Here is a 25179-nt window from a genome sequence, read left to right on the forward strand (position 1 = left end):
TTGCCACTCCTGGTACCCTTTTGCCCCTTTACTGTGCCTTTGGCTATTCATGCCACTTTGGTGCCACTTTGCCACAGTCTAAGTACCTTGGAGCTCTTTTCTTGTTCTGATGATTGCTCCTCAGACGTTTCATCAAAATTGATTATAAAACCCCAATTCTGCAGCTAAAAATAGGCTGCAAATACTTCCCCCATTGACTTTAATGGGAACCGGAAAACGAATGCAACATATCAACGTATCGGGTGTGCCATTGAATGAATGCAACGTATTTGCCCACCACCGAATACCAAATCAGATGAATCCATACCCTCTGCACATCCCTAGTTCATTTCTGGAGACTGTATCTCAAAATAGACAGAGACAGGATGGAGTCTGTTCAGAGAAGGGCAACCAAAATTGTGGGTGGCCTCCATCAAATGACTTATGAGGAGAAGTTGAAGGACCTAAACATTACATAATGATAATATTGGATTTGTCAGCATCATTTGACACAGAAAACCACTACATACTTTTAAAAAGGCTAAAAGAAATAGGTCTGCTAAACAAAACACTGGACTGATTCAGATCCTACCTAAACAATAGATTTTTTTTGAAGTACAGATAAAAAATACGACATCAGACAAGATCAAGCTAAAAACAGGAGTACCTCAGGGCTCAGCACTCTCAGCAACACTATTTAACATCTATATGTTACCCCTATGCCACCTCCTCGCAGGACTTGGTATCACACACTACATTTATGCAGATGACATTCAACTAATTTTACCCATAGACGAAGCAATTGAAAAAACACTAAACCTAGCAATGAATTACCTAGATATAATTAAACAATTACTAAGCCAAATGGAGCTAGTGATAAACATCGAAAAAAACGGAGATTATACACCTGGAACGGAAAAACATGGAACTGATTCAAAACCCTATCAAATTTAAAAATGATCAAAAAGTGGATACAGCCGAGAGAGCTCGAAACCTAGGAGTAATAATTGACACAGAACTTAGCCTTAAACAACACACATCACTGAAAGTCAGAGAAGGGTACGCCAAACTTATGGTCCTCAGGAGGCTGAAACCACTACTAACCCAGAAACACTTCAGTCAGTCCTTCAAGCACTGATTTTCATGAGTTCAGACTACTGTAACACACTGTTTCTGGGATTACCATACTCAACAATAAGACCACTACAAGTCCTACAAAACTCTGCTGCCAGAATACTCACTGGCAAGAGCAAAAGAGACCACATCACTCAAACACTGGCCGAACTACACTGGTTAGCAATAGAGCAGAGAGTGCAATATAAAACACTATGCATAATTCACAAACTAATCAATGAAGAAAAAGCTGAATAGTTAAACACTGCGCTACTCTTACACTTACCCCAAAGAAATCTGAGATCAGCCAATAAAGCTCTACTAACCATCCCCTCGGTAAAGACCGTGAAGCTAACACAGAGAGAGAGCACTATCCTTGGCTGGTCCAACATTATGGAACACATTGCCACTAGAGACAAGATTACAGAGTAGGGATGTGAATCGTTTTTTGACTATTTAAAAAAAATCATCCGATATTTTTTAAATAGTTATAAATCGTTAGAGTGCGCGATACAATAGAAATTCCCCCGATTTATCGTGAAAAATCGTTAATGGGTTAGTGTCCACTAACGGGAGTTATTTGGGGGGAGGGCGGGAAAACCGGCACACTAAACCCTTACCTTCCTCCACCCTCCCGAACCCCCCCCCCCAAAAAAAAACCTTTTACGAGTACCTAGTGGTCCAGTGGAAGCCCCGGGACCGATCTCCTGCTCTCGGGCCATCGGCGCCATTTTGGCTGCCACTAATAAAAATGGCACCGATGGCCCGATTAAAAAAAAAACAAACCACCGACCCTTTAAAAATGACCCTTTTGCTTCCCCCACCCTCCTGAACCCCCCCAAAACCATTTTAAAATTACCTGGTGGTCCAGTGGGGGTCACGGGAGCGATCTCCCGCTCTCGGGCCGTCTGCTGCCACTAATCAAAATGGCACCGATGGCCTTTGCCCTTACCATGTGACAGGGTATCCGTGCCATTGGCCGGCCCCTGTCACATGGAGGGAGCACTGGATGGCCAGCGCCATCTTTAAAAATGGCGCAGGCCATCCAGTGCTCCTACCATGTGACGGGGCCGGCCAATGGCACGGATACCCTGTCACATGGTAAGGGCAAAGGCCATCAGTGCCATTTTGATTAGTGGCAGCCGACGGCCCGAGAGCGGGAGATCGCTCCCGTGACCCCCACTGGACCATCAGGTACCTGTAAAATGTTTTTTGGGGGGTCGGGAGGGTGGGGGAAGCAAAGGGATTCATTTTAAAGGGTCGGGGTGGGTTTTTTGTTTATCGGCTCGGGCGCAGCCGATAAACAAAACCGCGATTGGGCTCAATGAAAAAAACCCCCCACATGTGAATTGGAACTGGAATCTGAACCGATTCCGGTTCCGATTCACATCTCTAGTAGCCAAGTCCCAACTTCAGACTGGCAGCCCTGGTGCTGCTTTGGAGGAAGAAGGTCTCATGATTGGAGAGCATCAACCTGGTGCAGCAGGAAAGGATCCTGTAGCAAAGACCTGCTCTCCAGGTGATGCATTGTCTTTTCACACCGAGGATATCACCCCAAAGCCTACTGCCCAGGAGGGAAGGGTTAGGTCGGCCTTCATAGTTGGTGATTCAATTATTAGGTATGTAGACAGCTGGGTGGCTTGTGGGCATGAGGATCGCCTGGTAACATGCCTACCTGGTGCGAAGGTGGCGGACCTCACGCGTCACCTACATAGGATTTTACAGTGCTGGGGAGGAGCCGGCTGTTGTGGTACATGTGGGCACCAACAACATAGGAAAATGTGAGAGGGAGGTTCTGGAAGCCAAATTTAGGCTCTTAGGTAGAAAGCTTAAATCCAGAACCTCCAGGGTAGCATTCTCTGAAATGCTCCTGTTCCACGCGCAGGTCCCCAGAGGCAGGCAGAGCTCCGGAGTCTCAATGCATGGATCAGATGATGGTGCAAGGAAGAGGGATTCAGTTTTATTAGGAACTGGGAAACCTTTTGGGGAAGGGGGAGTCTCTTCCGAAGGGGATGGGCTCCACCTTAACCAGGGTGGAACCAGACTGCTGGCGCTAACCTTTAAAAAGGAGATAGAGCAGCTTTTAAACTAGAACAAAGGGGAAAGCCGACAGTCGCTCAGCAACGCATGGTTCAGAGAGAGGTATCTTCAAAGGATAGTAATGATGCATTAGAATTAGGGCATCCCGACAGTGAGGTTCCAATAATAAGAAAAGTAGTCCAAGTGCCTGTAACTATAAACTCACCTGAGCTAAAAAAATTCTAACGTATCCCTATCAATTAAAAAGCAGAATGAAAATACAAACAAAAAACAAACTTTGAAATGTTTGTATACTAATGCCAGAAGTCTAAGAAGTAAGATGGGAGAATTAGAATGTATAGCAGTGAATGATGACATAGACTTAATTGGCATCTCAGAGACATGGTGGAAAGAGGATAACCAATGGGACAGTGCTATACAGGGGTACAAATTATATCGCAATGACAGAGAGGAGAACCCGGGAGGTGGTGTGGCGCTTTGTCTGGGATGGCATAGAGTCCAACTTGTGTGTTGCGGAAGACTATAGTGATAGGAGTATACTACCGTCCACCTGGTCAAGATGGTGAGACTGACAGTGAAATGCTAAGAGAATCTAGGGAAGCTAAGCAAATTGGTAGTGCAGTAATAATGGGAGACTTCAATTACCCCAATATTGACTGGGTAAATGTATCATCGATCGGTACATGCTAGAGATATAAAGCTCCTGGATGGAATAAATGACATTTTTACGGAGCAATTGGTTCAGGAACCAAAAAGAGAGGGAGCAATTTTAGATCTAATTCTCAGTGGAGCACAGGATTTGGTGAGAGAGGTAACCGGTGGTGTGGCATCTTGGCAATAGTGATCATAATATGATCAAATTTGAATTAATGACTGGAAGGGGGAGAGTAAGCAAATCCACGGCTCTCGTGCTAAACTTTCAAAAGGGAAACTTTGATAAAATGAGAAAAATAGAAAAAAACTGAAAGGAGCAGCTACAAAAGTAAAAAGTGTGCAAGAGGCATGGTCATTGTTAAAAAAAAAAATACCATCCTAGAAGCACAGTCCAGATGCATTCCACACATTAAGAAAGGTGGAAAGAACGCAAAACGATTATCGGCCTGATTAAAAGGGGAGGTGAAAGAAGCTATTTTAGTCAAAAGATCTTCATTCAAAAATTGGAAGTAGGATCCAACAGAAGAAAATAGGATAATGCATAAGCGTTGGCAAGTTAAATGTAAGACATTGAGAAGACAGGCTAAGAGAGAATTTGAAAAGAAGTTGGCCATAGAGACAAAAGCTCACAGTAAAAACTTTTAAAAATATATCCTAAGCAGAAAGCCAGTGAGGGAGTCAGTTGGACCGTTAGATAATTGAGGGGTTAAAGGGGCACGTAGAGAAGATAAGGCCATCGTGGAAAGATTCAATGATTTCTTTGCTTCGGTGTGTACTGAAGAGGATGTTGGGGAGGTACCCGTACTGGAGAAGGTTTTATGGGTAATGATTCAGATGGACTGAACCAAATCACGGTGAACCTAGAAGATGTGGTAGACCTGATTGACAAACTGAAGAGTAATAAATCACCTGGACTGGATGGTATACACCCCAGAGTTCTGAAGGAACTCAAAAATGAAATTTCAGATCTTTTAGTAAAAATTTGTAACCTATCATTACAATCATCCATTGTACCTGAAGACTGGAGGATAGCTAATGTATCCCCAATAATTAAAAAGGGCTCCAGGGGCGATTTGGAAACTACAGACCGGTTAGCCTGACTTCAATGCCAGGTAAGATAGTGGAAAGCATACTAAACATCAAAATCACAGAACATATAGAAAGACATGGTTTAATGGAACAAAGTCAGCATGGCTTTACCCAAGGCAAGTCTTGCCTCACAAATCTGCTTCACTTTTTTGAACGAGTTAATAAACACATGGATAAAGGTGAACTGGTAGATGTAGTGTACTTGGATTTTCAGAAGATGTTTGACAAAGTTCCGGATGAGAGGCTTCTAGGAAAAGTAAAAAGTCATGGGGTAGGTGGTGATGTCCTTTCGTGGATTACAAACTGGCTAAAAGACAGGAAACAGAGAGTAGGATTAAATGGACAATTTTCTTAGTGGAAGGGATTGGGCAGTGGAAGGGATCTGTATTGGGACCCTTACTTTTCAATATATTTATAAATGATCTGGAAAGAAATACGTCAAGTGAGGTAATCAGACTTGCAGATGATACAAAAGTGTTCAGAGTAGTTAAATCACAAGCAGATTGTGATAAATTGCAGGAAGACCTTGTGACACTGGAAAATTGGGCATCAAAATGGCAGATGAAATTTAATGTGGATAAGTGCAAGATGATGCATATAGGGAAAAATAAGCCATGCTATAGGTACACAATGTTAGGTTCCATATTAGGTGCTACCACCCAAGAAAGAGATCTAGGCATCATAGTGGATAAGACATTGAAATCGTCAGTTCAGTGTGCTGTGGCAGTAAAAAAAAAAGCAAACAAAATGTTGGGAATTATTAGAAATGGAATGGTGAATAAAACGGAAAATGTCATAATGCCTCTGTATCGCTCCATGGTGAGACTGCACCTTGAATACTGTGTACAATTCTGGTCGCTGCATCTCAAAAAAGATATAATTGTGATGGAGAAGGTACAGAGAAGGGCGACCAAAATGATGAGGGGAATGGAACAGCTCCCCTATGAGGAAAGACTAAGGTTAGGACTTTTCAGCTTGGAGAAGATGGCTGAGGAGGGATATGAAATAGGGGTTTAAAATCAGGAGAGGCAGAAATCTCAGGGATGTGAGGCATTCAAGATGGTGGCGTAGAGGGACAGGGAAATGCCAGCAATCTCTAGTTTTCTTGAATATTTTTTCTGAAATTGACTATGCTGTCAAAGAGGAAAGGAAAAGTAAGGGTTTTTCCTCCAGAACCCTTACCTGGTCCTAGTCATCTGGATATCGTCTGTTTCCTTTCCCAGTCAGTGAGTCTCGACGGAGTCGAGGAGTCCGTTGTGAGTACTGAGGCAGGAGAACAGGTTGTGTCACTGGAGGTGGCGTCCCTCAGTCCCGACCTTCGTGCGCCTCCGGTGCAGCATGACCAATCCAAGGAGCCCCGCTCAGGCGCAGCTGGATGTTGCGTCCAGAGCGCCGAAGTTGGAGGAGGTGAACCCTGAACGTGGGAGAGGAGAGGAGATGACCCAAGTGCGAGCGGACCCTTAGGCTGGTAGAGAGTGGCCTGTAACACCGAGGAGTCCTGCGGTAGTGGGAGAGGAGCAGGAATCAGAGGCAGGAGAGAATTGTATGGTTTCAGAAGCTTTGGGTGATTCGACTTTGGGGATATCGAGGCCGGAGGCGGTGATCCTCGAATCTATTTGGGACCTTACTGCAGGTCAGAGGTCTTCTTTAAACTGGCTGGAACAAAAGGTGGACTCTCTTAACTATAATTTGCAAGGGAATATTGTGGGACTTCAAGAACAGGAGACAATCCTGACGAATAAAATGTTAGATATTGAGAAAAAAGTACAAACAAATGCCACTGTTAATGCAGCAATAATAAAAGAGCAACTTTCATCCTCATGGCTGCTGGAAATACTAAAAAATGGACTTAGACAATTAAATGTGAGAATATTAAATTTTCCCCAAATTATGGGAGAAATCCCTTATATTACCTTAAAAAGATTTCTAATTGAGTGCCTGGGTTTTTCGGATCAAAATATGCCTTCAATAAATTCTTGTAGATTTCTTTCAAACCAGGCAACAGTTAGAAATGCAAACACAAATATTGAAATTCCAACTAAACTAATGAGTTTTCTAGAGGCTTCCAATTTTGAGATTATAGAACAGAAAATTATCTTAGTTTCATTTATCTCACCTCATGATGTCACAATTGTTATGCGGAATTATTTCAGGAAATTTCTTGTAAAATTTTGTGATCAAGAGATTAAGAATATCCCGATATGGCTCCAATAACACAATACCGTAGAAAAGAATTTCTATTATTAAGGCAAAATATTACCTCCTTAGGCTTTTCTTTTTCTTTAAGATATCCTTGTCGTTGTATTATAAAGAAAGGAGAGGAAACTTTTGTATTTTTTCAAACTGACCACCTCCAGCAGTTTATTGAAACCCATAGGCCTGCAACGTCATCTCCCAATCACTGAAAGGTAGAAGGTCTATTTGAATTATATCACTGCAATGCAAAGCCCATTCCATGTTGTTTTTCTTGTTATTCTCCTGATTAATACTTTGTTTGCCTTCTGTAGGTTATTCTGTCTAAATGTTTAAATTTAATACCATTGCATGATATTATAAGAAGTTAATCCGAAAAAAAAAAAATGTTATGTATGAGGAAAATTATTCAGGATTTGTTAATGTCCAAATATTGGTATATTATTTTTGTAAAATTATTTATGGAAGGATAACTAAATGTAAAACTGCAAAATGATAAATAAAAACATTTAAATCATGAGAGGTCTAGAACAGGTAGATGTGAATCTGTTATTTACTCTTTCAGATAATAGAAAGACTAGGGGGCACTCCATGAAGTTAGCAAGTGGCACATTTAAAACTAATCAGAGAAAGTTCTTTTTCACTCAACGCACAATTAAACTCTGGAATTTGTTGCCAGAGGATGTGGTTAGTACAGTTAGTGTAACTGTGTTTAAAAAAGGATTGGATAAGTTCTTGGAGGAGAAGTCCATTACCTGCTATTAATTAAGTTGATTTAGAAAATAGCCACTGCTATTACTAGCAACAGTAACATGGAATAGACTTAGTTTTTGGGTACTTGCCAGGTGCTTATGGCCTGGATTGGCCACTGTTGAAAACAGGATGCTGGGCTTGATGGACCCTTGTTCTGACCCAGTATGGCATGTTCTTATGTTCTAATGTAGAATGCTGACCTAGACCTTTCGCTGGATTATAAAACCTGGAAACGTATCTGGAATGGAAATAAGATTGCAAGATCTGGGTCATCATTAATTTCAGAGGTCTCATTGACAGTTATTGAAATCTGAATATCTCTCAGTAGATCAAGAGTGCACGAACTGGTCCTATGGGGCACTCAGGGCAGTCAGGAATTCAGGATATCCCTAATGAATATGCATGATACTTATTTGAATGCACTACATCCTGTGTATGCAAATATTGTATGCATATTCATTACAGATATCCTGAAAACCTGACTGGCTTGGGGTGGGGGGCACATAGGAACGGTTTAAGCACCCCTACACTAGATCTTTAATGTGCAGAAGATCCATGTCAAATACCTCTGGATGGTATTGTTGTACAAATTTTGGAATAGGGTTCTGGCTAAGGGTGCTCTCACGAAAAAAGTGATCCAAGAGTCCATCTGCTTGGGATAGAGAACTACTAGACTGAGACAATGTGCTTGTAAAATCATGAGTTACATTCATCTCCTCATCTCTTTTTCTTTTAAATCTTTTTGCACTTTCATTTGGACTCTTAATGCAGAGCGCCCTTGTGGGTTTTTGTGATTTAGTTGCATCTTAGATTGTAGATGTTCTGATATTCTAGCAAGCTGTTTTCCTGGCATGGTGTGTATGATTATTCTGCAGAACTTCCACTCTAGCATTTTTCTCTCTTTTATTTCTTAACTACTGAATGTTTGTATTCATGAGCTTCTGGTCTTTTGTTATCTGTATCAAGTGCAAATGTTTGTGATCACAAAAGCTTCACTGCTTTACCTCTGTCAAGTGAAAATGTGTTTAAAAGTGCAAGTTTGTGTCACAAGTTTAAATTTCTTTCCTCAGAATACTAGTTATCAAAAACTCAAATTTTCATAGTAGAGATGTGAATCGGAACCAGAATCGGATCCGATATCAGTTCCGATTCACATCTCTATTTCATAGTAACTTTTTAACACTTAGGTCTTTACTTTGGCAGCTTATGAAGCAGAAAATCAGAAAGCAACATCAACCATGGAAGTAATTGCATAATTGTTCAACTGTTGAACTTCCCAGCAATTTTTGACACTGTAGATCGCAATAGGGATGTGCAGAGAAAAATAAATAGTGGTTTTTTTGGTTCATTTTCAGGATTTTTCCCACGAATTTCGGTTTATGGAATGTTTGATACATTTTATTCATGTGAGAAAAACAAATGAAACAAAATAAAATCAAAAACAGACAGAAAAACAAAAATGGGCCCTCCCAAGGCCTCTTGTCCTCCATCCCATGCACCCCGAGAAATGCTGGGGCCATGATCCCACCCGCCTTCGCTTACCTGGTCCAGTAGAGATCTTCCAGTGAATCCTAGGCCCAGGTCATAGCTTCAGCCTTGCATAGGTCGAGGATGTGGTAGTCTGGTCCAGAGGCTAGGTCCTGATGCTGAGGCCGCAGCTTGGACCCAGGGCCTGGGATATACTTAGTTTTTTGGTACTTTCCAGGTACTTGTAGCCTGGCTTGGCCACTGTTAGAAATAGGATGCTGGGCTTGTTGGACCCTTGGTCTGACCCACTATGGCATGTTCTTATGTTCTTATGTACAGGTATTCTTCTGCCCCTTTTTTTCCCCACTAGCTGCTTGAGGAATGGAAGGTAGTTCCTGCAGTTTTGCTCTCCAGCTTGCTTCTCTCCTGTTGTGGTAAAGCTTGGGAGAACTATGGGACTTTGGGGGTCTCTCATTTGGAGCAGGTAGTGAGTGCATGGCGGGGTTGGCTCTGACAGGACAGCAGCACATATTGCTGCTCATAAACCTGCCCTCTTTTCTGCTCCAGCTATTCTTGAGAGCATTGATAACCTGTAAATTAACCACAATAGCAGGGAAACAGACCATGTGCACGCTATAATAATGAAGTCAACATATGGAAGGTCAGTTTTCGGGGTTTATAGGTTATAACTAAAATCCCAATTTTTATTCTGTAGGTGTTTAGTGGTGGTTTTCAGTTATAACTGAGAATCGGAAGTCCCCATTATAGAAATGGACATTGATATTTATTAGATTCAACCTGTACTGGTATTTGTTTATACTGCCCTCTTTAAATGACTTCATATAGTGTGTTGGTGGAAATGTACAACAGTATCTAAAGTTATTGAAGGCCCATGGAATTAAGGGGGAATGATGCCATTTTTGTGAAAACATGAGTGCATTTTGATGACTTCAAGTGAAATGTGCCAGCAGTGGAACACAAAATGAAAATTTATAATAGAAATAACCTTAATTTTAACCCTGATGAAATCCCATTTGGAACTAAAATGTTGGATACATTATTTACTAAATTACTGTTCAATGTTGGAAGCACCAGGCTTTTGTTTTTCCTATTTTGAATATGCTGACTAAAGACAGACTGCTAGTAACCCATGAACTATAATGTGATGGATATTTGAATTGCTATGCCACCAATACTAATGCACGGGATTTTGTTAGCACGTCTTTCCTCCTCCATGGACCTTGACAGACAACTTCCACCACAAACCCACACCTCTTTGATCTTCCAGAGCATCAAGACAATCTTGGGTGTTACTACTACATGGTGCCAGTGGCATAGTCTCTGCAGCAGTTGTGCCTTTTTCTCTGCTGGCTTCCTATTCAAAATGAAAGTGTACATGGGAGCAGGAGGATAGAGAGCCACTGCAGAAATTATGTATGTATACTTTCCTCATAGTTTGCACAGATAGGGATGGAAGAAGTGATGCTTGTGCCAGAAATGAGGCCTTTGGCCATCATAGTGCTTTGGAAGATGGAGGATGTGCAGTGTGGCTACAGGTGCTTTCAGAAGGCAAGGGGTATATGTACACAAAAAGCGTAACAATGGTAGTGTTGAAGGCCCGTGGGGTCAGGCTTGCTGCCAAATAAATTGTGCCAAACATTTGTGCCACTAGGCAAAAAGTTCATAAATAACACCACAAAGGAATGCTTCTATAAGCTACATGTACTAAAACAGCTAAGACCTCTCCTACATTTTCATGATTACCGCTCAGTCCTTCAAGCCATACTGTTCTCAAAGATTGACTACTGCAACGTGCTACTGCTCGGCCTCCCATCCTCCACAACTAAACCATTACAGATGCTCCAAAATGCCGCAGCCAGGATCCTTACTAATTCTCGTCGTAAGGACCACATCACACCGATCCCTAAAAACTTACACTGGTTACCCATCAACTATAGAATCCTATTCAAGACATCGTCCATAAAACCATCTATCATCAATCCACACTCCAACTCAAAATTCCACTCGAAATCCACACCTCCACAAGACCAATCAGATCTCTCAAGGCTCCTCCTAATAAATCCTCTATTCACACCTCCATTCTGAAAAGAGCCCTGTCGACGGCTGGACCTTCCCAATGGAATTCTCTACCCCCGGAACTTCGCCAGGAACAATGCCCTTTCACCTTCAGGAAGAAACTGAAAACTTGGCTTTTCATTCAAGCCTTCCCTTGATGGGTCACTTTCACAACTAGCGATGACACACTCCTTTCTCTTAACCGCCTTCTCCAATTCTCTCGGGCCTTATAATTCTCATAAAATCACTTATAGCTCATGGAACGCCTCCCTGCCTCTTTCCTCTTTCCTGCCCTGGCTCGATATAACTGTAATCCTCCTCCCTTGCCCCGGCCAGATGTCTCCTACTCCCCTTAGCTGAAGAACTGTTCTGCTCGAATGACCTATCAGGTCATCGGTTAATTAACCATCAGACGTTGATTGTAATTTATTTTATTCTTTAGTAGCGCTTAGTTAAACTGTATTTTACTATCTTAATTGTCCCGTATTGTAATCCCTGTTCTTTGTAACTTTCTTTTCTTCTATTTATTGGTTTCCCCTGGTTTTGCTGTAAACCAGTATGACATTTGTCTTGAGCATCGGTATATTAAGAGTTTAAATAAATAAATTAAATAAATAAACTAGGCTGTTTGATATTTATTCAGAAAAATGCCCTGCTTTTATTTTAATGTTTTTTTTTGTTTTCTTGTTTCAATTAATGCAATTTAAGAATTATGATTTTTCTAGTAAAGTTTTTTCCATGTTTATTAGACTGAATAATAAAAACTGGTAAATTGTTACATATGGCATGTATATTTTTATTGCTGTCACATTATCACACACACACTATTATGTGCCAGAAAAATCTTCGTGCTTTTTTTTTTTATAATTTGGATAATGCTTTATTTGGTGGTTTGTTCTGCTCATACATGGCACAGTGATCATTTGGGGGATGATGAGTGCATAAGTAATTAGATTTGCTTTAGTGACTTTATTCTTTATAAGTTACCTGGGTGTACTAGCATGACACTACTTATTAATGACAATGGACTCATATTCTGTGTTGCAGACATTGATGAGTGTGATAATGACTACAATGGTGGCTGTGTCCATGAGTGTATAAACATCCCTGGAAATTACAGGTGTACTTGTTATGATGGCTTCATGTTGGCCCATGATGGCCACAACTGCCAGGGTGAGTTTATGAAGATCATTCTTTTATAATAGATTGCTAAATTCAGTCCTCAAAACCGTTTTATAATCTTCTGAATGCTAAAATACCAGTTCCAAAACTGATAAGCATTTTTAATTTATATATGTTGTATCCTGAAAATGAGCTATGAAAAATATAACAGGGTGAATAGTGATTTTTAACTTTGTAGTGACCTCATATAGTATCGCTAGGGGCTACAAGCTTTTTGAATTAAGCTCTAGGAGGCGCTAGGGCTTTTTTAATCATTGGTAACCAAAAGTCAATGATTCTCAATCTGAAGCTATCATGCACATATCTATATAATAGGTTTAAGTCCACCTTTTGGTCGAGCTTCTAAAAGGTCTTTGTGTTACCAGTGTGTGTGTGTGCAGTTCACAATCAGGTTGTGCTGGGCTTCTTTGATAAGATGTCTTGTTCTGTTTGACACTGCAATGTTTCATAGGACACTCCGGGGTAGATTTTTAAAGTTATGCGTGGGCGTAGATTTGTTTGCGCAACCCGGCACGAACAAATCTACGCCCGATTTTATAACATGCGTGCGCACAATTGTGCAACCTGCGTGTGCCGAGCAGCCTGCCTCTGTTCCCTCCGAGGCCGCTCCGAAATCGGAGCGGCCTCAGAGGGAACTTTTTTCTGGCCCTCCCCACCTTCCCCTACCTAACCCACCCCCCAGCCCTAACTAAATCCCCCCTACCTTTGTTAAGAAAGTTACGCGCGCCAGCAGGCTGCCGGCGCGCCATTCCCTGGCCCAGGGGCTGGCACCACACCCACGGCCCCGCCCCAGAACACCCCCGAAACACCCCCAAGCAAAGCCCCGGGACTTATGCGCATCTTGGGGCTTTGCACGCACCCCGGCGGCCTATGTAACATAGGCGCGCCGGCGCTCAAGTCCCCTGTGTGTGTAAATCCGGCTGGATTTACTTGCGCAGGGCTTTCAAAATCTGCCCCTCCTTTAGGGAAGCAGAAGATGCTTAATGCCGGCAGGTGGCGACTGGTTGACAACCTGAAAAGATGTACAACAAAAACCCTTTAAATGATGAATAACATCTAAATATGGAGGCTCATCAGGATTTGGGAAGACACCTACTTGGTCTATGTAGAATGGTCAATGCGTTATTAAGATCGAGACTTTGTTAACGCTGAAAAAAGAGAAATGAGCCAAAGTTTTAAATTTACGTTCTCTGCGACATCCAAGTTTATACTGTTGTCGAGTGGACTTCAACTTAAAACTCACATGCATGGTGGAAACGGTCTACCTGCTACATCTGATGAGTCCGTCGTTGACAAATGCCCGCTAAAAAACGCTGCCATTTATACAAGAGAAATCCTGCCATCCTTCAAGATTGACAGGTGGATGTGACGTAGGTAACTCCAAAAAAGGAGGCCATTTTGAAAAACAATGTTGGAAATGCATACATACAAAAATGGGTATATATGTCATATGGAAACCATCTTGAAAAGGGAGGACATTACAACATTGTCAAATAAAAGAATACCATTCAATTTTTTCATTGAGTCCAAACAGTTCAATACACTGTAAGCGGTGAATCCACCGCTTATCTTTGAAATTAAGAATAGATTGTCTGTCTCCTCCATGCCGTGAGGGGGGGACATGCTCAAAAATTAACCCCTTGAGATCTTCAAAAGAGTGATTCGCAGAGACACAATGGTGCACAATGGGTGCTTTTAAATCCTTATTTTTGACACGACTCTTATGTTCGGTTAATCGTGTCCGTATTTTGCGTTTTGTGCGGCCCACATATGTCAGAAGGCAAGGACATTGTAGGCCATAAATCACAAAATTTGTGTTGCAGTCAACATCTTGTTTTCTATACACTTTTATCCCACTCTTAGGATCCACCCATTCTATACCAGTGTATGCCTGAGCGCCAAAGATACATTTGCCACATTGGGTTTTTTCCTACCACACTAGCTGCTGGTTTGATGTGAAGAGCTGCCCTGACCACATGTTGCTTAATATTAGTACCCCTAGAGTAAGCAAACATGGGAGGAGACTGAAAAATCGAGTGTGGGCTTAATACATGCCAATTTCTTTGAATGACTTGATTGATTTGCTGTGTCAATACAGTGTGTTGTTACACACATATGAGATTGTGAGATTGTGTCCTGTGTCTATATTCTAACAATTGGTCGCGGTCGGAGAAATTAGCTCTTTTAAATGCTCGATTAATAGTGTGGTTAGATTTCATGAAAGAGGATATCCTATTTCCTAATGATGATGCCTGCTTCAAGAATTCCTGTTTATCAGAGCAGATCCTGCGAATGCGAAAAAATTTCCCGACGGGAAGGCCTTCTTTAAACCGTTGGGGATGATGACTCTCAAATCTGAGGAAATTATTCCTATTTGAAGATTTTCGATATAGTGTAGTCTGGATGCTCGATGGGGTTTTATTGACGAGAATATCTAAAAAAGGTAACTGATCTCGATGACAGGATAATGTAAACTTTAAATGAGGATGAGATTGATTGAGCCAAATGTGAAATTGTTGTAACTGATCCTCCGTGTTCGTCCAAATGAAAAATATATCATCTATATAGTGTGACCATTGTTGAACATATTTGAAATATTGTGATGGGTAAATAGCAGATTCCTCAAGTTTTGAAACAAACAAATTGGTGACATCTGGGGCCACTGGGGACCCCATAGCCACTCCATGTACTTGCAAAAAATATTGTTGTTCAAAAGAGAAAAAATTGTTAAATAAAACCAGTTCTCTTAGTGATAGTAAAAGTTCCAATGGGATGCATTGTGGACAATCTCTTTTAGACAAGACTTCTTTAACTAAGTTTAAAGCTTCATCTTGAGGAACATTAGTATATAGGGCCTCAACATCCAAACTTACTAGAAAGGCCTCTTTAGAAATATGTCCCAATTGTGCTAACTTTTGCAACATATCAGACATTTCCTGTATGTAGGAGGTGGACTTACATACAGCAGGTTGGAGAAAAATGTCCATAAATTTGGCTAATGGCTCAAGGATAGACCCATTGGCAGAAACAACTATGGGTCTACATGGTGAATTATGTAATGTTTTATGAACTTTTGGGACACCATATATGACCGGGGTCCGTGGAAATTCTACATTCAAAAAATTGTATTCTTTAGATGTCAAAAAGCCAGAGGCTGCAGCTCCTTGTAAAAGCTGCTGAATTTTGGCTTTGAGTTCTGGAGTGGGATCTGTGGATAAGTTACGATAAAACGCTGTATCATCAAGTTGCCAAAGAATTACTTTATGATACTCAGCATGGTCCATAATGACTACAGCTCCTCCCTTATCTGCTGGCTTAATGATTTAAACGCCTCATTTTAACCAGTAGATAGGTTAAAGAAGATTTGTTGTTGACTTTCTTCAATTTTGGCTATCTCTGAAAGTACCAATGTTTGGAAAGCCTTAATTTGCTGATCAATGGGTACTGGTGGAATCCACCTTGATTTAGGCTTAACAATGGAAATATCTTGTACCGTATCTGGTAGTGTGGAAAAATATAGCTTGATCATTAATAAGCGAAAAAATGTATGTAACGCTATCCTACAATTTGAAGGGATTATGTAGGTTACTGGGAACACAGGAGAGGCCTTTGCTGAGTATGGATTCTTCTATAGTCAAGCTAAGACTGGACAAATTTATTTTCGGCGATTGTCTTGATTTTGTGACCGAGTGAACGGCTTGTGCCATTGTGTATCCTCGTCTGATGTGTGCGGTTGATTGGATTTTTTGCCTCAGGATCAGGCTGGTCTGGATGGATACCTTCATCTGTCTAAAAAAGGAGGTCTTGATTGTCGTACATCTGTCTGCTCATCAGAGCCATTGGAGGAATCATCAGATGTTGCAAAAGTGACTTTCCTAGCGTGTAGCAGATGGACTCAAAACAAATGGGTATAGTGTGCTCGTGCTAGCAGTTGGAGACGGATCTGACGTCAGCACGGGTACATATACCCCCACAGGAAGTGAAGCAATTCAGTAATTTCCGTCTCCAAAGCAGTTTGGAGCTACCTCTCGCTCGCTGAGCGTGTTTCCAAATTCTATCGACTAAATTCATAAAACAAATTTACTGAAGACGAGCCCCCGCACTCCTGTGGTGATACCAGGCGGTCACTCACCCAGTTGAGTTTCCCGAGCTGATTTCCGTGGTCCCTCGGAGGTAAGAGCCTCTGTCCAGTGGCCGGTTCGCGGCAGGGACCCAGCCCCTGAGTGAGAAGGGCTCGGGCGTGGCTTGGCCCCCGAGCGAGACGAGTTCGGGCGCGGCCTAGAGGCAGCCTCGGTCCCGGCGAGGACTTGGCCCCCGAGCGGTTCGGGCGCGGCCTAGAGGCAGCGGGTGCACTTCCTTAAGCGTGGCGGTGAAGGTATTCCCCTATTCCCCCGCAGCCGGAGACCGCCCGGGTCGCAGCGGGGAAGCGCCGAAGACAAGGTAAGGCACACATCTTTACTTGGTCTCCGAGGAAGTGTGGACTAACTGGGCCTGCCTACGAGGCCGCCCGCCTGGGAGGTCACCAATTTTGCCTGCCTACTTCTCTTTTCTAATTAAGCGCTTTTGCTTGCTAAACGCACGTTGTTAGCGCACGCGATAGGCGCACGTTGTTAGTGCACGCGATAGGCGCACGTTGTTAGCGCACGCTACTAGGATACGCGCACATATGCTAAGATGCCCGTTATAGGCGCACATTTATAAGACGCCCGCTATAGGTGCACATTTATAAGACGCCCCGTTCATAGGCGCACTGTTTATAAGACGCCCGTTCTAGGCGCATGCTGTTATGCGCCCGTGTTAGGCGCACATCGTAGGATGACACCGCATTTAAGGCAAATGGAGCATAAGAATGCCCCTGCGTCCGCAGAGCCGGCACCCCCAGAATCAGGCATGAACGCTCTAAGCCTCTGCTCAGCATGCAACCTTAGAGCCACACAGAGCGAGGAAGCAGACTCCCTATTTGCCCAATGTGAGGAAGCCATGGCAGTTCCAGGACAAGACCGGTCCCAGCCCAGCGATTCCTTAGGGAACACTCCGGACTTAGCAGGCCACGGCGAGCAGCCAGGGAACCCGAGAGACCTGATACCCCTGCGGCCAGATCCGGCTTTGCTTTCCTGGGTGGAATTATTTAAGGGGATTCACGCCTTTGTCCAGATGCAGTCTGCTCCTCGGATGGGTCTTTCCGTCCCGGTTGATCTGGCCCCTGGACCCTCGAGATCTAGGCGCAGCCACTCACCACCCGACAGCCCCAATCATGGGGATTCGGATTATTCACAGATAAGTGAGGAGCCCCCCGAGGAGAATGAACATCCCTCGAAGATAGAACCATATTGGACCATGAGACGCTTCTTTCGGAGAGAAGATCTGCCGGGCCTGGTCTCACAATGCTTATCGGAGCTGGCCATTCCGGGCCAGGACCCCTCAGGGGTCCCGGTACAGAACCCTCTGCTAGAGGGCCTGTGCCAAACGGCTCACCACTTTCCCCTTCTACAAGCAGCACAGCAGCTAATCGAGCTGGAATGGAAGGCACCGGAGGCCTCATTCAAAGGGGGTCGGGCCTTATCTGGCATGTACCCTCTAGATCCGACATCCAAGGAATTGCTGGCGTGCCCCAGGGTAGACGCCATAATTAATGCAATCGTGAAACGCACCACCATTCCGGTGGAGGGGGGAGCGGCTCTCAAGGATACGCATGACCGGCTCATGGACACCATTCTGAAACAAGCCTTTGAGGTAGCAGCCATGTCCCTTCGAATCGCGACTTGCTGCACCGTGGTGACGCGCTCCTGTTTATCACAGGCAAGAAACAACACCCCGGGAGAAGACATGGAATCGGCTCTTGCATTTCTCACAGACGCAGCCTCCGACCTCGTCCGTACGGCAGCCAAGGGAGTGTCCTCCTCAGTGGCAGCCAGAAGACAGCTTTGGCTACGCAATTGGGCGGCCGATTCGTCCTCCAAGACTCGACTCACAAGAATGCCCTTTAAGGGTTCCCTACTGTTCGGCAGTGACCTTGAGAATTGGGCTACTAAATGGGGTGCCTCTCCGTTACCCCGTCTACCAGAAGACAGGTCAAGGAGGAGCCAGTGTTCTGTTTCTAGACCATCCAGAGGTAGAAACTCGCAGCGCTTCAACCCTTACAGGTCTCGCTATCAAGCACCTCGTTCTCAGGCCAGGAATCAGCCCTTTCGGGCTAAGCACACCAAGAAGAGAACCGGCCCGGGTTCTGGCCCCGGCCATAACCCACAATGACAATCAGCCAACCCATCCGAGGGTAGCAGCCATAGGGGGCAGGCTAACCATCTTCTACCGCAGGTGGGTCAAGATCACTTCGGACCAGTGGTTCCTCGCCATCATCCGGGAAGGATATTACCTGGATTTCTTTCGGCTTCCGCCGAACAAGTTTGTGGACTCTCCTTGTTCGCCACTCAAGACAGTGGCACTAGAAGTGACCTTACAGAGGCTCCTGGCCCTAAAAGCCATAATCCCAGTACCTGCGGAAGAGGTAACTTCTGGGCATTATTCCATTTATTTCATAGTACCCAAGAAGAAGGACACCTTCAGGCCCGTCCTGGACCTCAAGTCAGTCACTCGACACCTATGGGTCCCCAGCTTTCGCATGGAAACTCTACGGTCTGTCAAGAATTCAGTACAGCCAGGGGAGTTTCTCACCTCCCTAGATCTGTCAGAAGCCTACCTGCATATCCCAATCCATCGGGATCACCAGCGCTATTTATGCTTCAAAGTCCTGAATCAGCACTTCCAGATCCGGGCCTTACCCTTCAGGTTAGCCACCGCGCTGCGGATCTTTACCAAGGTAATAGTAGTAGTGGCTAGGGATGTGAATCGTGTCCTCGATCGTCTTAACGATCGATTTCGGCAGGGAGGGGGAGGGAATCGTATTGTTGCCGTTTGGGGGGGTAAAATATCGTGAAAAATCGTTAAAAAATCGAAAAATCGAAAAATCGAAAAACCGGCACATTAAAACCCCCTAAAACCCACCCCCGACCCTTTAAATTAAATCCCCCACCCCCAAATAACTTAAATAACCTGCGGGTCCAGCGGCGGTCCGGAACGGCAGCGGTCCGGAACGGGCTCCTGCTCCTGCATCTTGTCGTCTTCGGCCGGCGCCATTTTCCAAAATGGCGCCGAAAAATGGCGGCGGCCATAGACGAAAAAGATTGGACGGCAGGAGGTCCTTCCGGACCCCCGCTGGACTTTTGGCAAGTCTCGTGGGGGTCAGGAGGCCCCCCACAAGCTGGCCAAAAGTTCCTGGAGGTCCAGCGGGGGTCAGGGAGCGATTTCCCGCCGCGAATCGTTTTCGTACGGAAAATGGCGCCGGCAGGAGATCGACTGCAGGAGGTCGTTCAGCGAGGCGCCGGAACCCTCGCTGAACGACCTCCTGCAGTCGATCTCCTGCCAGCGCCATTTTCTGTACGAAAACGATTCACGGCGGGAAATCGCTCCCTGACCCCCGCTGGACCTCCAGGAACTTTTGGCCAGCTTGTGGGGGGCCTCCTGACCCCCACGAGACTTGCCAAAAGTCCAGCGGGGGTCCGGAAGGACCTCCTGCCGTCCAATCTTTTTCGTCTATGGCCGCCGCCATTTTTCGGCGCCATTTTGGAAAATGGCGCCGGCCGAAGACGACAAGATGCAGGAGCAGGAGCCCGTTCCGGACCGCTGCCGTTCCGGACCGCCGCTGGACCCGCAGGTTATTTAAGTTATTTGGGGGGGGGTTCGGGAGGGTGGGGGATTTAATTTAAAGGGTCGGGGGTGGGTTTTAGGGGGTTTTAGTGTGCCGGCTCACGATTCTAACGATTTATAACGATAAATCGTTAGAATCTGTATTGTATTGTGTTCCATAACGGTTTAAGACGATATTAAAATTATCGGACGATAATTTTAATCGTCCTAAAACGATTCACATCCCTAGTAGTGGCAGCGGCACTCAGGAATGAAGGAATCCTCGTCCATCCCTACCTGGACGATTGGCTGATCAGGGCATAGTCACCGGAGGAGAGTCACAGGGTAACCAACAGAGTTATAGCTCTTCTGGAAAGCCTAGGATGGGTAGTCAACATAAAGAAGAGTTCCCTACAGCCATCCCAGTTGCTGGAATACCTAGGGATCCAATTCGACACCCAAGAAGTCAAGGTCAGCCTGACCTCCAAGAGAAAGTCAAAACTCCGGAATCATCTGCAGGTCTTGCTGAGCGCCAGCCGGCCCACAGCTCGGGATTATCTCCAAGTCCTCGGCCTCATGGCATCCACCCTGGAGGTGGTGCCATGGGCGCGGGCTCATATGAGACCATTGCAACGTGCCCTTCTATCTCGATGGAGTCCACGATCACAGGACTACACCATACACCTGCCTCTACCAGCCAGAGTGCGGAAGCAACTACGCTGGTGGTTACGGCCCGGCCACTTGAGCCGGGGGTTACGAATGTCCTCCCCAACCTGGATTCTGCTCACCACAGATGCCAGCCTGAACGGATGGGGAGCGCACTGCGAGGAGCTCACCGCCCAAGGACGGTGGACCAGAAAAGAGTCAAGGTGGAATATCAACCAACTGGAGGCACGGGCAGTCAGGCTAGCGTGCCTGCGATTTGCCCACAGACTTCGCAACAGAGCGGTCAGAATGATGTCAGACAATGCCACCACAGTGGCATACATCAATCGACAGGGCGGAACCAGAAGCCAACAAGTGTCCCTAGGAATAACTCCCCTGATGATTTGGGCAGAAGCCAATCTTCAGGACATCTCAGCCGTGCACATCGCCGGGAAGGACAACACTGCGGCAGACTTCCTCAGCAGAGAAAGCCTAAACCCGGGAGAATGGCAGCTGTCACCCACAGCCTTTCAGTTAATTGTGGATCACTGGGGGACGCCAGCCATGGACCTATTAGCAGACAGGTCCAATGCTCAAGTTCCCAGATATTTCAGCCGCAGGAGGGATCCTCGAGCGCAGGGGATCAATGCCCTGGTACAGCCGTGGCCTCAGGGGATCCTGCTATACGCCTTTCCTCCATGGCCCCTGCTGGGCTCCATTGTTCACAGGATTCAGCGACACAGAGGTCTAGTTCTTCTAGTGGCCCCGGACTGGCCAAGAAGACCCTGGTACGCAGACATGAGAAGACTACTGGCAGGGAATCCTCTACCTCTGCCTCCATACCGGGACCTGCTACGGCAAGGCCCCATTCTCCACGAGGATCCAGCTCAATTCTCTCTTACGGTCTGGCCATTGAGAGGACTAGACTGAAGAAAAGAGGATACTCAGAGCAGGTGATAGATACACTCCTCCGAGCATGCAAGTTCTCCACATCACTAACATATATCGGGATCTGGAGAATTTTTGAAGCCTGGTGCGATTCTCACAGCACCAATTCGCATACCGCAAAGATTCCTATCATTTTGGACCTCCTACAAGATGGACTTCAGAAGGGTCTGTCCCTCAGCTCCATCAAGGTACAGGTAGCAGCGCTGTCTTGCTACGGTCCCAGACGTGACGGCAAATCCATTGCCCAGCACCCAGACGTTTCACGCTTCCTGAAAGGAGTTAAACACATTCGCCCGCCACTGAAGTGGCCAGTGCCCTTGTGGAACCTTAACCTAGTATTGGAATTTCTAGCGGGATCAGCCTTCAGGCCCCTTCGAGGCCTGTCTCTCCGTTTAACCTTGAAGATGGTGTTCTTGCTGGCTGTGTGTTCAGCACGCCGCATCTCAGAGCTACAAGCACTATCCTGTCGTGATCCATTTCTCAGAATCACTCCAGAGGCCATCCATCTTCGTACAGTTCCTTCCTTTTTACCCAAAGTGGTCTCACACTTTCACCTCAACCAAACCATATCCTTGCCTACCACGGAAGGTTTGAAGAAATCGGAAGAAGGTCGAATACTAAGTCATCTCGACATCGGCAGACTGCTGTCCAGATACCTGGACATGTCAGAAGCAGTACGAAAGACGGACTACCTGTTCCTCCTGCACAGCGGGAAGAAGCAAGGGGAAGCGGCCTCACGGCCGACCATCGCCCGCTGGATTAAAGAAGTTATCAAGGCAGCCTACGTAGAGGCAGGAAAACCACCACCTCTACAGGTGAAGGCTCATTCTACCAGAGCACAATCAGCCTCTTGGGCAGAAGCTAAGCTGCTGTTGCCTGCAGAGATATTTAAAGCGGCAACGTGGTCCTCCCTCCATACCTTCTCCAGATTCTACCGTCTGGACGTTCAGGCCAGGGAGGACACAGCATTTGCGAGGGCGATCCTACACGGTCCTCGGGCAGCCTCCTGCCCAGTCCGGGAGTAGCTTTTGTACATCCCATTTGTTTTGAGTCCATCTGCTACACGCTAGGAAATGTTAAGATGACTTACCTGGTAATCTCCTTTTCCTTAGTGTATGCAGATGGACTCAGCATCCCGCCCGGCTGCTGGTATACATGGGGATTCGCTGACTCATGGTAAGCCATGTTTTGCTTATAATAGGGCTTCCACCCTGCCGGGTGTCGACGCCTTCCGGTTGAGAACACTGGCGGTCTCCAGCTACCATCAATTGGTCAGGGTAATCCTGTTGATTAATCGATCGGTCAGTACACATATAGCTATATCAGCTTTGTAAGGAAGATTACTGAATTGCTTCACTTCCTGTGGGGGTATATGTACCCGTGCTGACGTCAGATCCGTCTCCAATTGCTAGCACGAGCACACTATACCCATTTGTTTTGAGTCCATCTGCATACACTAAGGAAAAGAAGATTACCAGGTAAGTAATCTTAACATTTTCTAGGTTTAGGAGGAGGGTCTTCCTGTGGGTTTAACCATGTGTATACATTGGCATTCGTGTAATCATTTTTATCTCTATTGAATTTTGATATTTTATTACGTTTAATATCTGTCTTGAATTTATCAATAGACTGTTGGAGTTCTTCTAGTGATGTTTGAATAGTATCTATCACGGCACTCTGTTTGAATTCATCTTCCACTACTACGATTTCCGCTTTAATTTCCTCAGTGGCTGTTTTGGTGTTTTGCTTACTCTAGGGGTACTAGTATTAAGCAACATGTGGTCCAGCATGACCTGATTGTGGACTGCACACACACTGGTAACACAAAGACCTTTTAGAAGCTCGACCAAAAGGTGGACTTAAACCTATTGGGGCGAATTTTAAAAGGGTTACGCAGGTAAGCCTTTTAAAAGCCTCCTGCACACGCAGAGATATTTTGCATAGGCTAGGCGACACGCACATGTCCTGGGGCTTGAAATAATGGGCGGGGAGTGGATGGGCCGGGGGCGAGCTGGGGTGGTGGGCAGGGCCGGAGCCTCCAGGCACAGCGGCCATTTGCCACTGTGCCAGGGATCGCGGGCCGGCCATCGCCGCCATGCACAACCTACGCCTGCCCGGAGGCAGGCCCAACTTAAAAATTAAAGGTAAGGGGGGGTTTTAGGTAGGGCTAGGGGGCGGGTTAGGTAGGGGAAGTGAGGAGAAGGTGGGGGACGGAAGGAAAGTTCCCTCCGAGGCTGTTCCGATTTTGAAGTGGCCTCGGAGGGAATAGAGGAAGGCTGCTCGGCTCGGCGCACGCAAGTTGCACAATTGTGCACCCTCTTGCGCCTGCCGACCCTGGATTTTATAACATGCGCACGGTTGTGCGCACATGTTATAAAATCGGGAGATTTGTGCATGCCAGGTTGCGTGCACAACTCTATGCCCGCCCGTAGTTTTTTATATCTGGCCCATTCTATAGATATGTGCATGATAGCTTCAGATTGAAGAATCATTGACTTTTGGTGACCAATGATTAAAAAAGCCCTAGTGCCACCTAAAGCTTAAATAAAAAAGCTTGCAGCCCCTAGCGGCACTATATGAGGTCACTAAAAAGTTAAAAATCACTATTCACCCTGTTATATTTTTCATAGCTGGATTTAATATATTTTGCTATTTATTAGTTTCCAGCCACCTCTGGATTTCTAGTATCGTAAAAATGGTCATCTCATTTCCTACTCAGGAACTCAAACAAATCTAAACTTTATTCTTCTATATGATACGTTGCTAAAAAGAATGTTGTAGATTCTATATGTTGAAAATAATTTAATATCTGAAACTTATACTATCCATAGCTGCATCTTTCATGTTATGCTTGACAGAAACATCACCTTGCATATTATTGCTTCTCTGATGCAGTGTTGGCAGGCAGGGTATAATTTGTATGCTGAATGTATTTAACCCAAATAGGCCCAGCCTAAAGCTGGGTCCCATCAATGAGGCTTAGGCCTAGGCTTGCCCAATGTTGTCTTTCATCTGCGATGTTTCAAAAATGGTGTCATCCACTTGAAGGACCTAGTCAGAATATCATCACTGCAGTACCTTCCTCCAGATTGGATGGCACCATATTGATGTCACTCCAGAGCCTCAATAATGTCATTGCTGCCATCCTCTTAAAGGATGTACTGGAGTTTTAGAACATCATGGATGGAAGATGTCATGAGGCCTGGCCCTAGGCCTATGTGATAGGAGTAAGCCTCAGACTGGGCCCAGGCCTTGATGATGGGAGCAGGCCTTGGGCTGTGCCTAGGGCCTTGAAGCTGGGACCAGGATTTAGGCTAGACTATGGCGATGAGACCAGTCCTTGGGCACCATGCCTAA

At 45.2% G+C, this 25179-nt stretch overlaps 1 protein-coding gene across 1 annotated transcript in view; it reads left to right on the top strand.

The window, feature by feature from the left end:
• Positions 1-25179, top strand: part of SCUBE1 (signal peptide, CUB domain and EGF like domain containing 1) — a 1434630-nt gene that overhangs the window by 136598 nt on the left and 1272853 nt on the right. The window contains exon 3 of the mRNA XM_029600135.1: positions 12412-12537. Within this exon, the coding sequence (XP_029455995.1) occupies positions 12412-12537 (126 nt within the window). The remainder of the gene's footprint in view (positions 1-12411; positions 12538-25179) is intronic.

The sequence above is a fragment of the Rhinatrema bivittatum genome, chromosome 4, assembly GCF_901001135.1.
Source record: "Rhinatrema bivittatum chromosome 4, aRhiBiv1.1, whole genome shotgun sequence".
NCBI lineage: Eukaryota > Metazoa > Chordata > Amphibia > Gymnophiona > Rhinatrematidae > Rhinatrema > Rhinatrema bivittatum.